Consider the following 15576-nt stretch of genomic DNA (forward strand, 5'->3'; position numbering starts at 1 on the left):
CAGCTTTACACATCTCACCTCAGTGATGGCTGTTTTCTTTGGGCCCAGACCTGCAGACAAAAGAGAAGAGCATCAGGAAAAGTAGGGTTATCCAGTAAAAACCCCCAACCCAACCACCAAAACTCTCAGAAAACAGCTCAATGTTTGTCTTTTCAAGTACAGCAGACAGCCTTTAGACCAGCTGGTTTTACTTGGTGTCCAGCTTCACTAGTGCAGGAATCTGATGATACAGGAGTCACCTGAACAATTTCATATTCAGAAGCACAAAAGTGTACATTTTTTCCCAGCCATACTATTTCCTAGAGGCTTCAGCAGAGAGGTCTTGGGAGTCTCTTCTGCCCCATTAAGCAATGGGTCCACACTATACTGAAGAGCTGGATCCACACAGAAACCCAGAGAGACACCCCTGAAGCTGTTTTCTAGCCACTCAGAAGGCACTTGACAAACTATATTGATAATTGAATATATTTATAGAATCCTATGTCCAAATATATCACACAAATGAACGCATCATTTATCTTTATTGCTGTCTCAGGAGAAGCCACTGCTGCTCCTAACAGCCAACAGTAGAAATCAGGGTTTTGTCTCAAGCTTTCAGGTATATAATCAGAGCTGGAAACACAGGCCCCAGACTTTCTGGCATGAGGCCATCTCCCAGTTCCTAGCCGGAATTTGTTTTTCTGAGTTTTTCCGAGCCCAAGTTTGCAAGAAACTCCTTAATTTCAGACAGTGGGGAGCACAGGCTCCTGCGTGGAACGTGGGACTGTGAGATCCAGCCCAGCTGGCTCCTGAGAGTGACCAGGAAGGATCAAGAGCTGCTGGAGAGGAGCTCCTCACACCATTCCAGCAGCCCCCAGCACCTCTGTGTGCACAGACCAGTTCTCACTGGGGAGTCTCCTGCACAGAACCCCAACTCAAGGGACAGCTTTAAGGCCTTACTTCCATGTATGAGTTTCCCTGCTCCTGTCCTACAGTGCTCCTACAGGCACAGATCCTTATCAATCCATAATCCTTCAGAAAGGGCTTAATTATGCAAAAGACCATTGAGTGCAGTTTTGAGTTCATCTACACTCAAATTAGGGGGTGATCATCTCTGGGAGAGAGTGGATGTCCTCTGTCCTCTGTCTCCTGGCTGGAGAGCAGGAAAAGCCCAAGAGCACCCAACCCAACTCCTGCTGCTGCAGCATCTCCCCCCATTGGTGAAGGAAGAACTTCATGGTTTACCCATGGTACCTGCTCAACTCCCTCAAAGAGAAGCAGTGATGCTGCTTGCTTCAGAAGGGGCCTGAGCAAGAATCTGGGCATCAGTACCTGAAGCACCCCCAAGAGAGCTGGAAAGGGACTTTGGACAAGGGCTTGGAAGAACAGAACAAGAGGAAATGGCTCCCACTGCCAGAGGGCAGGGTTGGATGGGATATTGAAAAGAAATTCTCCCCCGTGAGGATGGTGAGGCCCTGGCACAGGGTGCCCAGAGCAGCTGTGGCTGTCCCTGGATCCCTGGCAGTGCCCAAGGCCAGGTTGGATGGGGCTTGGAGCAACCTGGGACAGTGGAAGGTGTCTCTGCCCATGGCAGGGGGTAGAACAAGATGAGCTGTAAGGTCCCTTCCAACTCAAAACATTCCAAGATTCCATAATGGGATGACAACACTAGGGAAGTGTGTGACTCAGTAACATTTTGGAAAATATTTCAGATTCTGGAAAGCAAATAAAAAACAAACCCAGCAAAAAACCCTTGGTGATCATAGGGGAGATGAAGCTGCTCTGACTCAGAAGTGCTGCAGGTGTCTCACCACCCTGATCTCCACAAACTGGGCAGCTCCTCATGTGAAACAGGTCTTGTCCCATGGCATTTGGAGCAGTCTGCAGAGCACCCCTGGGCTGCAGCCCAGCCTGCAGGGCAGAGCCAGGGCAGCATGGGCAGAGTCACTTCTTGTTATTCTCTTTTAAACAGTGCCCAACTCCTGCCTCAGGAACAGCCACTGAAATGCCACTCCCTGTGCCACACAATGCCATTGCAAAGAGGCAGAGAGAGGTGAGCAGAGTGGCACCCTGAAGGGTGCAGAGCAGCTCCCCTCTGTCACGCACTCAGGCCCTCAGGTGAGGGGGTGTCACTGACAGGCAGGTGACACACACCACGAGTGACATGAACATGTCACTCCTCCAGCTCTTGGACTGAAGCACCACATGGCTCAGGACCACTGTGAGCTCAAACTGTGCTGAAAAATCATTCTTTAGCCTAAGCCAACACAATTTTGTGATCATTGAATAAAACACCCTGCAATGGCCCAGAGAGCAGGAAATATGGCTCTGAGTGAGCATTTGGCTAACGAACTTGCAGGGCACAAGCTGAAGCAGCACTTCCAGACCACGGGGGAATCCAAAGGAGCAAATGCTGCTCCAGCTTGAGCACTGGAAATCGCTGGGAATGCAGCACAGCTGAGAGCCCTGGGCCAGGGGAATGTGCTGTCCCTGCACGGCTGCCACTGGTCTCCTGCTGCACTAATCTCATTTCTGCACTTTGTCACAATTCCAGAGCAGGGGATTATCTTTAATTTTGTGATAATTACAAGTCACTTTCATTCCCAGCTTTTAAGTGTCTGCTGCTGTACACGTACCAAATGTGGAATCAACACCAACCGTCCACACAAAGGAAAGGTATTAGAGGCAAGAAAGCACAGATCTCTGGGAGAAATGATGCCTGATGTGGCGAGAGCAGCCCCAGCAAAACTTCCCTCTGACCCCACCACTAATAAAAGGCTTTATAAAATCAACTTGTCTAGTCAGAAAATATAGAAATCTTCCACTGACTCCTCTGTGCATGTCACATGGCTGTGCTCGGCTCAAACAAGCTGACAGATGGTCTGGCAAAATCTGATTTAACTCCAGCTCCAGGGGTTATTGAGCCACGAGGCAGCGCTGGGGTTTGCAGGAGCACTGCTGTGGGAAGTTCCAACACTTAACAAGCTAATTGAAATGATTCTTATCCGATTTGGTGTGGCTTACCAGGCCATGCTCAGAAATGTGATGAGAGGCTCTTGAAGGGGAAACCCTGAGATGAAACCCCAACTTTCTGCCCTGCCTCCAGTCTGTGCCTGGGCTCTGCCAGGCACTTCATGCATGCTTGAACTGCTGCCTTCAGTTCTGTTCCCATCTGTTCAGGTCTTTGAGGGACCCTGTCCCAGTGCTTGAGCTTCCATGGAGCTTCTGAAATAAACACTTCAGTTGTGGCATTCAGCAATTTCCATCTCAGACTTGTGTTTTTTCCATATTCACAGTCACACTGGACATCGCCACCACTAAGCTGACAACCTGCAGGACAGGTAGGGATGTCCTCCTGGAAAGCCTCTGCACAGAAAAGGGCTCAAGTTTCAGCTCTATCAGCCAGAGGAGCAAAACCTCCACAAGGTAAGGGTGGGAAGGGCCTGGCACAGGTTGCTCAGAGAAGCTGTGGCTGCCCCTGATTCCCTGGAAGTATTCCAGGCCAGGTTGGATGAGGCTCAGAGCAACCTGGGATATTGGAAGGTGTCCCCTCCACTCCCCCCAAACCAGCTGAGGTAGGCTGATTTGCCAAAACCCTTCATCATCACAACAGGCATTAGAGGGTTCTGTCCACCGGAAAGGAATTTCTTAAAAGGTTTACAAAAATCCAGCAGAAGTCTGATTTAAGATCACAGAATCCTAGAATATCCTGAGTAGGAAGGCACCCACAAGGACCACTGAGTCCAGCCCCTGTCCCTGCCCAGCCACCCCAACACCCCACCCTGAGCAGCCCTGAGAGCGCTGTCCAAACGCTCCTGCAGCTCTGGCAGCCTCGGGGCCGGGACCATTCCCTGGGGAGCCTGGGCAGTGACCACATGATCTAATAACAAGTTTTCTTTATAAGACAGGTCAATACACACAGGCATATATTTATAAATTGTAAGTATTTGATGCTTTATGATTGTCCTAGAGAAGTCAAAACAAATCTGAATAACCAGTGGACTTCCTTTCTCTGATCAGAACTGCTGCTGCATCTTTACTAAAATCTTCACTTTATTTAAGGGTTTATAAGGACATACAAAGTGACTGGAACTAAAAATACATGAAAATATAAATGCTACATAAGCTCCTTGGCTGGAGGCTGCAACAGCATGACTCTCCCAGAAATCCAGCACACCAGAGACCTTCAGTTTGCCATTTGCACCCAGCCTGGTCTGGTGGAAGGTGTCACAAAGGAGCATGCCTATCTTCTTTTTCACTTTCTCCATTGAGAAAAGACAATGTGACATACATGAGCAGCCCATTTGGACAACAAGGGGATGTGGAGTCTGTAACCAGGACATGATTCCCTGCTGCATCAGACCCCAATATAGACTTGCTCAGTCAATGCCTTACAGGCAAAGTCAAAAACAAGAATGCCAAGACAGGAGCTGTGGAAGTTAAAGTCCCTACACGAGTATTTCTATCGAAATAGAGGCAGAAAGGATGGAAATTAAACACAGACATCAAAAGAGATGGCTGTTACTACCTGTAAGAGATTGCTTGTAAAAACAAATTAAAATTAAGGGAGAGTGGGGGAAGGTGATTCAGCAAATAATGGAATGGTGTGTGTTGGAAGAGACCTTAAAGTTCATCTCATTCCACTCCTTGCCATGGGTAAGGACACTTTCCACTAAGACCAGGGTGCTCTGAGCCCCCTCCTTGGACACTCCCAGGGACACTCAAGGGACACACCTCCCTTGGACACTTCCAGGGAGCCACAGCTGCTCGGGGCACCCTGTGCCAGGGCCTCAGCACCTCACAGGGAAGAATTTATTTTCAATATCCCATCTAACCCTGTCCTCTGACAGGGCATACCCCCTTGTTCTGTCCCTTCAGGCCCTTGTCCAGAGTCCCTCTCCAGCTCTCTTGTAAGGCAGAAAACATTCCTGAGCTGGGAAGCAGCCCCTGAGCCAGAGCAGCAGCCAGCTGGGCTTACCAAGTAGCCAGCAGAACCATCAGGCTGTGTCTCAAGGCACAGGCAAAGGCAATCCCTGAATTTCTTCTCACATGTCACACGTGTGGCTCCAGCTCCCAGCACATGGAGCAGCAGCCCAGGGCAGTCCTGGGAGCGAGGAGACACCACAGGGAGCAGGAGCTGGCTGAGCCACCCCCCAGAGAAGGCAGCTGAGAACAACCTGCCCTTCCCAAGCACCTACTTCTGATCATTAAACGTATTTTCTTCCCATAATTCAACACAATTTGATTCAGATGAGAATCAAGTAAGGCACAAAATTAAACTAAAATTTTGGGATTTTTTTTTCCCCTTATATGTGCCATCTCTCGGCAGAAAGGGCTGTAGCTGCTCAGCACCCTGGGCATGGATCAATGCTCCTGCCATCTGAGAGCTTGGAGAAATAACACAGAAATAAAGCAACCTGAGAGAAATTCTGCTTGTTATGTAGAACCTACATAAAGTTTATCATCTAAATGTATCTATCTTTCCCTGCAGCACTGCCAGACTGACTGATTTTTGGGATCATCCACACAAAACTGGTGCTGGTCAAACCCAGCCAACCCTCTCTACTGCCTGGTTCACCCCATTATTCATCCCAGTGTTCGGGCAAGGCTGGTTCCATCCCTATGGGCAAGTGTATACAGGGAGGAGAGACCTGGCTCTGATGTACCTGCAGCACAGGTAGCTCAACATTCCTCAGGACATTTTAGCCAGCATCAAAGTCCAGCAGCTATTTGCAGCAGAAATGATGGCAGCACCAGGCAGTATCCAAACTAAGCTATCAAGGGTAGCCAGAGATAAATAATCCTGTTTAATCTCACCCTAGTCACCTTGACCTCCTCCCCGTCCTCTGCTCCTTCTTGTCACCCATGTGGGCTCTGTGCCTTGTTTGAAGCACACAGGAGCCACCTTCACATAAAATGACATTTTATACACACCATGATCTGCTGCCCCAGCTCCGTGTGCTGCACGCTTCCCATGGCCTTTGTCTTGTTTTTCTCAGCAGAAACGCTGGGGATAGGAACAGCAAGGCTTGTACAAATAAATGGCTTGTACAAATGACGGGAAAGAGCTTAATGTGCAGGCTGGGCCTCGGGGCACTGCTGTGCTACCTGCTGAGAGCAGTGACATGGCTGACCCCTCCTTTCCACCCCGGGCATGGACATGCTCTTCCATTAAGTGGAGACAGACAGGCACAGGGAGCCCCAGTCCTGTCCCAGCCACCCCCTCAGGTTTTTGACCCCCAGACTCCAGAAGCTGCTCCCCTGCTAACTCTTAGGGATCAGCACTGAACCTGTATTTTACAGCCCAGCTCAGCTGATCAAAGCAAACTTCCAGCTTATGGAGCATCAGCACTGCCAGGGACTGCCACAAAAGGATGTTCTGCAGTAAAGGCATCTACCAGCCTGGTTTATTTTTGGGTTTATGCAGAAACTCTTTCTGCCTCAAAAATAAATCCATTTATCCCAGCTCAAGAGGCAGGGCAGAAGCTGCAGGGAGTTAACACGTCCCTTCCTCGTGTCCACTCATCGTCAGCTGCAGGTGCCACCACATCCGGGGTGCAGCATCCCGGGTGCAGCCCTCCTCAGGGAGCTGAGCCAGGACATCACCACGCTGGAACGTTTCCTTAACAACCCCCCGGAAAAGCACTGACAGCACCAAAGCCCAATTACAGTGAGGAACGAGCAGGACAAGACCAGGGAAATGAAATTCAAAAAGAACTGATTTGTTTTCTTGTTTTGGATCAGCTGCATGTAGAAAAAGGACAAATTTGGAGTGCTGAGCCCAAAGCGTGTGACACAGTGACAAAAAGCAAAACAAAAATCTCATCAAAAACAGCAGACAATAGCTGCCACCCAGCAGCGGAACAGGCTGCAGCCGCTCGGCTCAGTAATTATGCAATCCAGTGGGATGTTCGGGCAAACATCTGCTCCATGGGAAAGGTGCAGCCTTATCTGAACACCGTGTTCCTGCTCCCTTCCACACGCCGGCCACAGGAGGATTGTGAGTGGAAGAACACATGCTCCCCAGCACGTCCCCCGCGGGCAGCGGGGGCAGGAAGGCGAGAGGCTCCCAAGGTCAGACACCCAGCAGCGGCGCTGGGAACGCCGGCCTCTTCCCACCTTCTGGCTCCTCTGTTTATTACAACCTGCAAGCCCGATCTGCCTACCGGCACTCACAAAAAAGCTTGATCAGGATTAGAGACAGCAAACATGGAGCAGGAAGTGTCACCTCTGCAGGAATGAGCCAGTTCTGTGCCTGTGATGACACCCAGGCACAGAGGTGCTGCACTAAAACCACGACGCCAATTTAGAGCTGGGCCATAAAAGGCTGAAGGACTTTGAAGCCACATTCCTCACAATCATCCAGAAGAGCCAGAGCAACATTCAGTTGCCCTTACCTTTTTTCAAGGGTAGGATAAGCTTCAAATCCCCTACTAGTAGGTTACAACCCACTGACTCTGCTCACTCCAGCATCTCCTGCCTGCCCAGAACTGTGGTTTGGCAAGAAGAGGACACAGAACCTCCTGCTGCCTTTCTAGCTGTGTCGCAACCGGGGACCTGAATGTAGCACATGACCCCAGGCAGCACTGGGACCATATTCTGTGTGTTCAGATGGAGTTTCCAGCTGCCACAAGGTCCCCAAGAGTCATTTCTCTAACCAAGGTCAGAGAAGCACAAGGCACTGAAGGAATACACTTCCCTCCTTCATTTTCCAAGCATCCTCATCCCCCTGCCCGCAGACTCCTGCTGAGAAGCACGATCCAGGACCTTTAACGTGTCCTACCTAAGTGCAGGGAAGGAGGCTCACCTCCATCCTCCAATATGCTGCTCTCCCAGTGCCACTAATAAAGAGGGAGAAGCTTGAGCTGACTAATCTGAGGTTACACTCTGCCTGCCACAGCCAGAAACAGTTGCTCTGTCCCAAATACCCAGGGTTTCCATCGTGGCACAGCTCAGGGCTTTGGCTGCTTGGGGCTTAGTGTCAGCTCATAGCACCTCCCAGCCAGGTAGGGATTAGTGTTACTGGAGCCTCTTCACCAGTTCCTTTTGGAACTCATTGGCTCTGTGAGGATACTTCAAGGCAGGTGCCAGGCAAAGGACAGGGAACTGCTAGCTGGAAAAAAATATATTCACTGTGGTCAATACCAAAATTTCTTATGCTAATAAATAGCACAGGATACTGTTATTGAGAGGACAAACCCCCTTCACCTAGAGCAGGGGGATGCCTTTGCACATCAGCTTGGCTCCCTTTCCAATATTCCTTCTCTGGGTATCCTGCAAAGGATCTCAGTCTGTCTGGGGGGAGCAGTGGCAATGCAAAGGAATTATTCCAGCAGCCTGCAGGAGCAGCAGCACAGCAGACACTAGGAGAGCTGGATAGCAGGCTGCATGAGACAGTGACAAACTACCCCGACTTTATCTCGCAGCCCTGTCTCCCTCCAGGAGGGACTGGTCAGATAATTTGTAACTTCCACTACTTAAAAGTGTCTTCCTCAAACAAGTCTGGCCCCCTTACTCACTCACCAACAGGAATTATTCTAATCTAATTTAGCCTGAGAATACAGGAATGCAATCCACAAAAGATACCTACCATTTTCTGACATTCTTAAAAAACGTGTTGAAGTCCAGTTACTACAGTCAAAGAAGGCAAGGAAATCTATTTGAAGTTTCCCAATAATCACCTACCACGACACCAGGATACAGAGATGTCACCACAGCTTTAAACCCGTGGGATCCCAGCATCCCAACCAACAGCAGTCTCCAAAGGGAAAGCAGCTGTTCTGACTGCAGGCCACCCTTCACAAGACATCCCAAAGATGCACCTGGATTTTTACCTAGTGGGGCATTTCCTGATTTACTCTGTAGCCAAAGCTGCTTGGCTAAATCCTGTAAGATTTAATTCCACTCTGGCTAACATCACCTGACAGAGATTTTCTGAGGGTGCTCAAGCACTGGAGACTTGAAAGGGGATTTCAGAGCAAGGTTACGTACAACATGCGTCACTGGAGATAAAAGTCCTTGTACCCAGCCTGATGGGAGCAGCCAACAAACTCCTTCACCAAACACTTCTAGGTTGCTGCAGGTGCTGCTGACAACACTGCAGTGTGGAGCTCTGCATCCCAACGCTGAGGACAAGGCCTGAGTGGGAAAGGAGGCAGGGACATCTCTACCTTCTACCTGTCTCAGAAACAGCATTAGGTTGCATTTCCAGTTTTTAGAGTGTGAATTTGTGATACAGCCCTCAAAGGGCACATCTTCTGCACAACTCAGACATGGTTTTCAAGTTGACCAGGTACCAATGAAAACACACAGTTAAGAAAACATGCTTAAAAAAGCAGAGCAGTGACACATCCAGTCAAGGTTTGACTTGATAATCTTGCAGGTCTTTTCCAACTATAACAGTTCCATGAGTCCATGACCTATTTCTAAATAAACCTGAGTTTTTGCTGATGCAAAAAAGGAGAAACCCAAGCTCTCCAGGCTGCAGATACAGCTCATCTGAGCTGGTTTCTTGGCCTCATTCAAAACTCACTCTTCTAACTCTACTGCTTCCCATCAGCATGCCTGCCTGGCAGCACCTCACCACCTGCCTGTGCCTCTCCTGCACCACCCATCCAGATCCCACAGCACAACAAAGCAAGGGCTGGCTCTTTAGCAGCAAATTCTGCTTAATCCATCCCAGCTACTGCAAATACTTTCCTCCAGGTAGATTCAGATGGATCCTGGGTTGCATTGAAAGAATTGTGACTAGCAGGTTGAGGAAGGGGATTCTGCCCCTCCACACCACTTGGGTGAGATTCCACCTGCAGAGCTACCTCCAGGTCTGGGGTCCAACATCAACAAGATATGGAGCTACTGGAGCAAGTCCAGAGGACCTCTGCAGCAAGGCTAGGAGGCCCTCTGCTCTGTAGCTGAGGGTGTTCACCTGGACAAGGCTCCAGGGAGACCTCAGAGCCCCTTGCAGGGCCTAAAGGTGCTCCAAGAGAGCCAGAGAGGAGCTTTGGACAAGGGTTTAGAGGGTCAGGACAAGGGGGAATGGCTTCCCACTGCCAGAGCACAGGGTTAGATGGGTTACTGGGAAGAAATTCTTGGCTATGAGGGTGATGAGACCCTGGCACAGGATGTCCTCAGGAACTGTGGCTATCCCAGCCCTGGCAATGTTCAAGCTCAGGTTGGAAGGGGCTTGGAGCAACTTTGATCTAGCGGAAGGCGTCCCTGCCAATGGCAGGTGGTGGAACAAGATGAGCATTAAGGTCCCTTCCAACCCAAACTGTTCTGTGATTCCATGATCCCTCCCCTCCCTGGACATGCCAACAGCTTCTCCCTTCCCCAGACTGAGGGAGCTGGTAGCCAGGAGGGGTCCTGAGCCTCCAGTCTTTGCCCCAGCTGGGGCTCTGTGAGCAAACATCCCCCAGAGCCACAGCAGCTCTGGACAGACAGATCACTGTGCTGTGAGACTCAGGAATCATCTCCAGGGCAAAAGCTACTGACACAAGGTGTGGGGAGTTGGAGGTTAAGAATAAATTTATGTTATTGGTCATTACCATCTTCTTTTCCCACTGGCCTACTAAGGCCTTCTGCTCTCTGTGACTCAAGTGTTTTGGTCAGGTGCTCCTGCTCTGCTCTCACAAAGGCACCTGAACAGATGGAAGAAAACAAGCCACTGCAGAATAAGCTCCAAAGATGGAGTGTGCTGCCAAAAATCGTAACTCAAAGTTTCAGCAAGTCTCTCCTCTCCCTGGGATCCTGGCTGTAGCACGGTAGCCAGTGACTCAGCCAGGAGCTGAAAAGAAGACACCTAAAAAATAATGATGTTTCAAAAAATACTTCTAGAGCTCTTACTAGGAAATTCAAACAGGTGAAACACACAAAGAGGGCATAAAGAGATAGCCTGCTGCCCATGCTGGGCTATAGGGATGTCTCAGTTGTGTTACACCAACCATCAGGGACAACCTCCTACAGTGCAGGCAGCCACGAGCTGAAGGACAGGCTGGCTCTGGCACAGACCTGCAGCCTGATCAAAGCTGGGGCAGAAAAGCAGCTTCTCCAGCCTGGCCTGGAGGACTTGCACTTAAAGAGGCTGAGCCAGGAATTTATTACTTCTATTTAACCAAGTGCAGCAATGCCCATTTATTTATTCATTTGGGAACCAGATCTCCAGACTCTGCACAGGTATGTGCCCGAACAAAGATTCAAAAGAAGAAAAAGCAAAATCCAAAACAGCACTCAGGCTCCCAAGATGCTGCTCAGGCAGAACTGAGGCTGTTGCTGAGCTTGTTCTCCTAAACTCCTGCAGGTGCTGGGAACCCTGCAGCTTTCTGGCACTGTTTTCCCCGAGGCTGAGCACACACTTGTACCCTGCATGGCCACAAACACCTCTGGGAGCAGCACCAGTTTGGGCTGAGTTTGCACAGGCCATGAGATGTGCCTCACCCTTGGTATTCCTGCAATTGCACAGGACAGAGGAGGAAACAAGGTCTCTCTGAAGTGATGTTGTGGTTTCTAGGATGTGTCTGATAGACAACCCTTAACAGGTGAAAGACAACAAGTTACCTTGGAGTTGAACCCCAGCCAGCTGGGTCAGCTCTCTTCCCAGCTTTCCAGAGCCTCCAGATCTTGTGCTGTGGGTTTCAGGGCAGCTCTTCTTCAGTGAGGAGGAGGAGGAGGAAAGGAATGCCTTAAACAGAGAGAACTACAACTAAAGAATATTGACTGACTACAACTAAGAATATTCCTGTCCCACATAGGGTTGGTAAGACCACTCTGCCCAGGTGGGATGTGCAGGTGGGGTGAAACCAACCTTAACCAGGGAGGCAGAAAGCAAGTTTGGGCATCAGGCTTGAATTCCCAAGAGACTGACTTTGCAAAAACACAAGTGATCACCTAAGGAACAGCTCAGGCTGGCTGCCTACACAACTGATAAATGTGCACTGAAATCACTTTGTAAACTCCAGATGCAACTGGGAATAACTTCTGGTCTCTCAGGTTCTCAAACAAAGCCCTGAACAACTTCTACCCTTCTCAGGGCTCTACTCAGCATCTGCCCAACACAAGGAAAAACTTGGGATGCCATATGAATCATAGAATCATAAAGGTTGGAAAAGACCCCCAAGGTCATCAAGCCCAACCTCTGACTGAAACTCATCATGCCCACTAAACCATCAGCCAAGTGCCATTTCTACCTGTTTTCTGAACACTTTCAGGGATATCATTACCACCACTGTCCTGGGTAGCTTGTCAAGGCCTGACCGCTCTTTCAGTGAGGAAATTTTTCCACTGTCCAACCTGAACTTCCCCTAGGTCACCTTGAGGCTATTTCCTCTCCTCCTGTCCCTGTTCCCTTGAACAGAGCCTGACTCCCCCCCTCCCCCAGCTGTCCCCTCCTGTCAGGAGTTCTGCAGAGCCACAAGCCCCCTGAGCCTCCTTTTCTCCAGGCTGAGCCCCTCCAGCTCCTCCAGTTGCTCCTGGTCCTCCAGCCCCTTCCCCAGCTCTGTTCCCTTCTCTGGACACAATCCAGCCTCTCAATGTCTCTCTTGTCATGAGGGGCCCAAAACTGACCCCTGGATTTGAGGTGGGGCCTCAGCAGTGCCCAGCACTGCAGGGCAGTGAAGCAGTCACTGCCCTGGTCCTGCTGGCCACACAACTCAATCCAGCAGCATGGAGTGAACTTCAGCTTAGCATTTCTGAACTACACAGTAGAATTTCATGAGTTCTTTAACACTGTTTGATAAAACTTGAATAAAACAACAAATAAATTCATTCCCTTGAACTAGAACACTACAAGTTTGGATCAGCCAAACACACACTACCACTCACCTGCAAAAGAGAGGGGGAACAGCACAATCTGCTCCTCCAGGCACACTGACATCAAATATTCCCTCCGAAAAGCATCTCCAGGAGGACAACCTAGCTGTCTGCTCAGGCTTCTCCTCCCAGCCACCAGCTCTCTGGTTTATGGTGGTGGTTGTGGGGATGCAGGAAGAGACAGAGGTGTGTAGTGACACTGGCCAACACACACAGAGCAGTTTTCAGTGTGGAATAAAAGATTCTGCAGGCTGACATGGGCAGTCTCATGGCTTAAGGTCTACATTTCCTGGCTCCTAATCCCAATCCAGTAGTCTCCTTCCAAACCAGATGGCTTCAGCCTCCAGAGCTCTGTCCCACCAAGCAGTGGAGCTCCCCAGCTGCACTGAGGAAGCCAAGCAGGTTGAGCTCCTTGCACAAAGCACAGCAGAGGGGCAGCTGAGGCTCAGAGCAGCAGGGAGGCTGCTCTGAAGGAAGGCTGTCTCTGGGAAGAGAAGGCAGCTGTGATGAAACAGAACCATCCTGCAGGTATCACAGCCCCTTTTAAGGATGACCCAAGACTGACCAAACTACAGCAGCTTCTTGGCTTCCTCTTCATTCCTCTTTCCACCAAAATGGGAGCATTGGTTTTGCCTGCACTTAAAGGTGAGTCATGGGGCAAAGGATGTTTGGGGACTGTTTTCTTGTCAAGTCAAAAGCAGGAGCTCTAATAGAAAACATTAAGTACTAGGCAGCACTTGCTACTTCTGCCTGCAACACACTCCTTTCTCCTTTAGATGAGCAGCTGCCATTCAGACACATCTTATCCCTCCCTCCCACAGGCCTTGAATTAAGTCATTTATCAAACCACCTCACCCTTACAGATTAAGTTTTTAACCCACTTCACAGCAAAACTCAGCATTTAAATTTAATTTCTTCAGCTGCTGTAAAAAACCCACCTTGTTTCTCTGGGTCTCAGTTTGTTCCTAATGCTGGGCACTTCCAGCCTCCTTTCACTCCCAGTTTTCAGTTTAGAAAAGATTAAAAATAAATCTAATCTTTGAGTTTTAAAACCTGAGAATTCATGTCTCCGAGATTGTTAAAAACCTTAAATCTCATCCCCTGTGGAAGCTCATTGCCATCCCATCCATGCAAAAACAGAGCCTGCACATATTAAACCAAGTTCCTCCCAAATTGCCACGTTTCTCATTTTCTTTAATAAGCATTTTCTGGAATTATCAGTCCAGAAGCCACTTGCTTAAAAAAGTGTCCCAGATAGTTAATCCACCAGTGACTCCTGCCCAAAACTGAAATGAAAACAAACATCCAACCCTCTGAGACTACAGAGGAGAAAGACTGTCAGCAGTTCTCTACCATCAAAATTAATTCAAGCCTGAAGAGATGCTGGGTTGAGAAGAAGTATCTTGGAATTTAAAAAATCCATATGCATATCAATCAGTATGAGGCTGCAGCCTCACCTTGAATTCTGAAGGCAGTTTAGGTACTACACAGTCAGAAGGATCTAAAGCTGTTGGAGTGTCCCAAGGAGAGACACGGAGCTGGGGAAGGTCTGAGGAGCGGCTGAGGGCACTTGGCTCGTTCAGCTGGAGCACAGGAGATGAGGGGAGGCTCCTGGGGGCTGCAGCTCCTCCCGAGGGGAGGCAGAGGGGCAGGGGCTGAGCTCTGCTCTGGGACAGCTCCTGGAGCCCAGCGAGGGCTGGAGCTGTGCCAGGCCTTGGCATGGAGCTCAGGGAAAGGTTCTTCCCCCCGAGGGTGCTGGCACTGCCCAGGCTCCCCAGGGAATGGTCCCGGCCCCGAGGCTGCCAGAGCTGCAGGAGCGTTTGGACAGCGCTCTCAGGGCTGGGCAGGGTGGGGCTGTTGGGGGGTCTGGGCAGGGACAGGGGCTGGGCTGATGATCCCTGAGGGTCCCTTCCAGCTCAGGATATTCCAGGATTCTATGAAAAGCTACAAAATGCAACACACTATCCACCTCCTGGAAAACTTCATTGTCTTGTAATGTCAGTCAGAATTACAGGGGAAAAAACCATTCCATTAAGCAAAGGCAATCGTTAACCTTCCGGATTTCAGCTCTAATCACTGAACAAACAGTCCTCACCAACCACAAAAACCACCCCATAACATGTGTTATTTAAACCCCCAAATAATCCCCACCTGTCAGGCAAGAGTGAAACCCAAGGCCTTATTTCTGAATTCCACCTCAGCAAGTGTCTGTAACTGAGCATGTCATTAACAGTGACAAGCACAGCTTTGAGACTTCATTTTCTGCTCTATTCCAGCTTTGAAGTCAGGGAGTATTTCACATCTCTACAGTTTGCATTTCTGCCAGCAAATGCTCTGCGTTTTGTACACTGCCCCCGTCAACACACAGCCAGCCAGATGGAGAGAGCAGCACCCAACACGTACAGAGAGGAGGAAAACTGTCACTTTGCAGACAACACCCAGTTAAAAGTGACATTTAAAGAGAAGACAAATGGTTTCAGGTATCACATCTGCCCTCTCAGCTGCATGTGGGACTGAGCACACCACCCCTTCATCCTGGCACAAGGATGCAGAACCAGCTACGCTGACAGAAACTGTGGAATCAAGAACACAGAGAGACAACCAAGTTCCACATCAGCATCCAAGTGGAGGGACTGTGACTGCTGAAGTGCCATCAGCACATTCAAGGGGGGAGCACTCAGCCAGAGGAGGTTTTTAGCCAACTCCCTCCCTTTGAAAAATGCAGTAATAGACAATTTTATACTGAAAAATCCACAAAATCTGGTCCATCAGATGTGCAGAGAAACTACAGAA

General features: G+C 49.5%; 1 protein-coding gene across 16 annotated transcripts in view; it reads right to left on the reverse strand.

The window, feature by feature from the left end:
- Positions 1 to 15576, reverse strand: part of PIP5K1C (phosphatidylinositol-4-phosphate 5-kinase type 1 gamma) — a 49968-nt gene that overhangs the window by 24144 nt on the left and 10248 nt on the right. For all 16 annotated transcript variants that reach the window (XM_085562684.1, XM_021528218.4, XM_085562683.1 and 13 more), the window contains exon 2: positions 19 to 50. In XM_085562684.1, the coding sequence (XP_085418810.1) occupies positions 19 to 50 (32 nt within the window). The remainder of the gene's footprint in view (positions 1 to 18; positions 51 to 15576) is intronic.

The sequence above is a fragment of the Lonchura striata genome, chromosome 28 (assembly GCF_050655825.1).
Source record: "Lonchura striata isolate lonStrDom1 chromosome 28, ASM5065582v1, whole genome shotgun sequence".
In the NCBI taxonomy this organism is placed as follows: domain Eukaryota; kingdom Metazoa; phylum Chordata; class Aves; order Passeriformes; family Estrildidae; genus Lonchura; species Lonchura striata.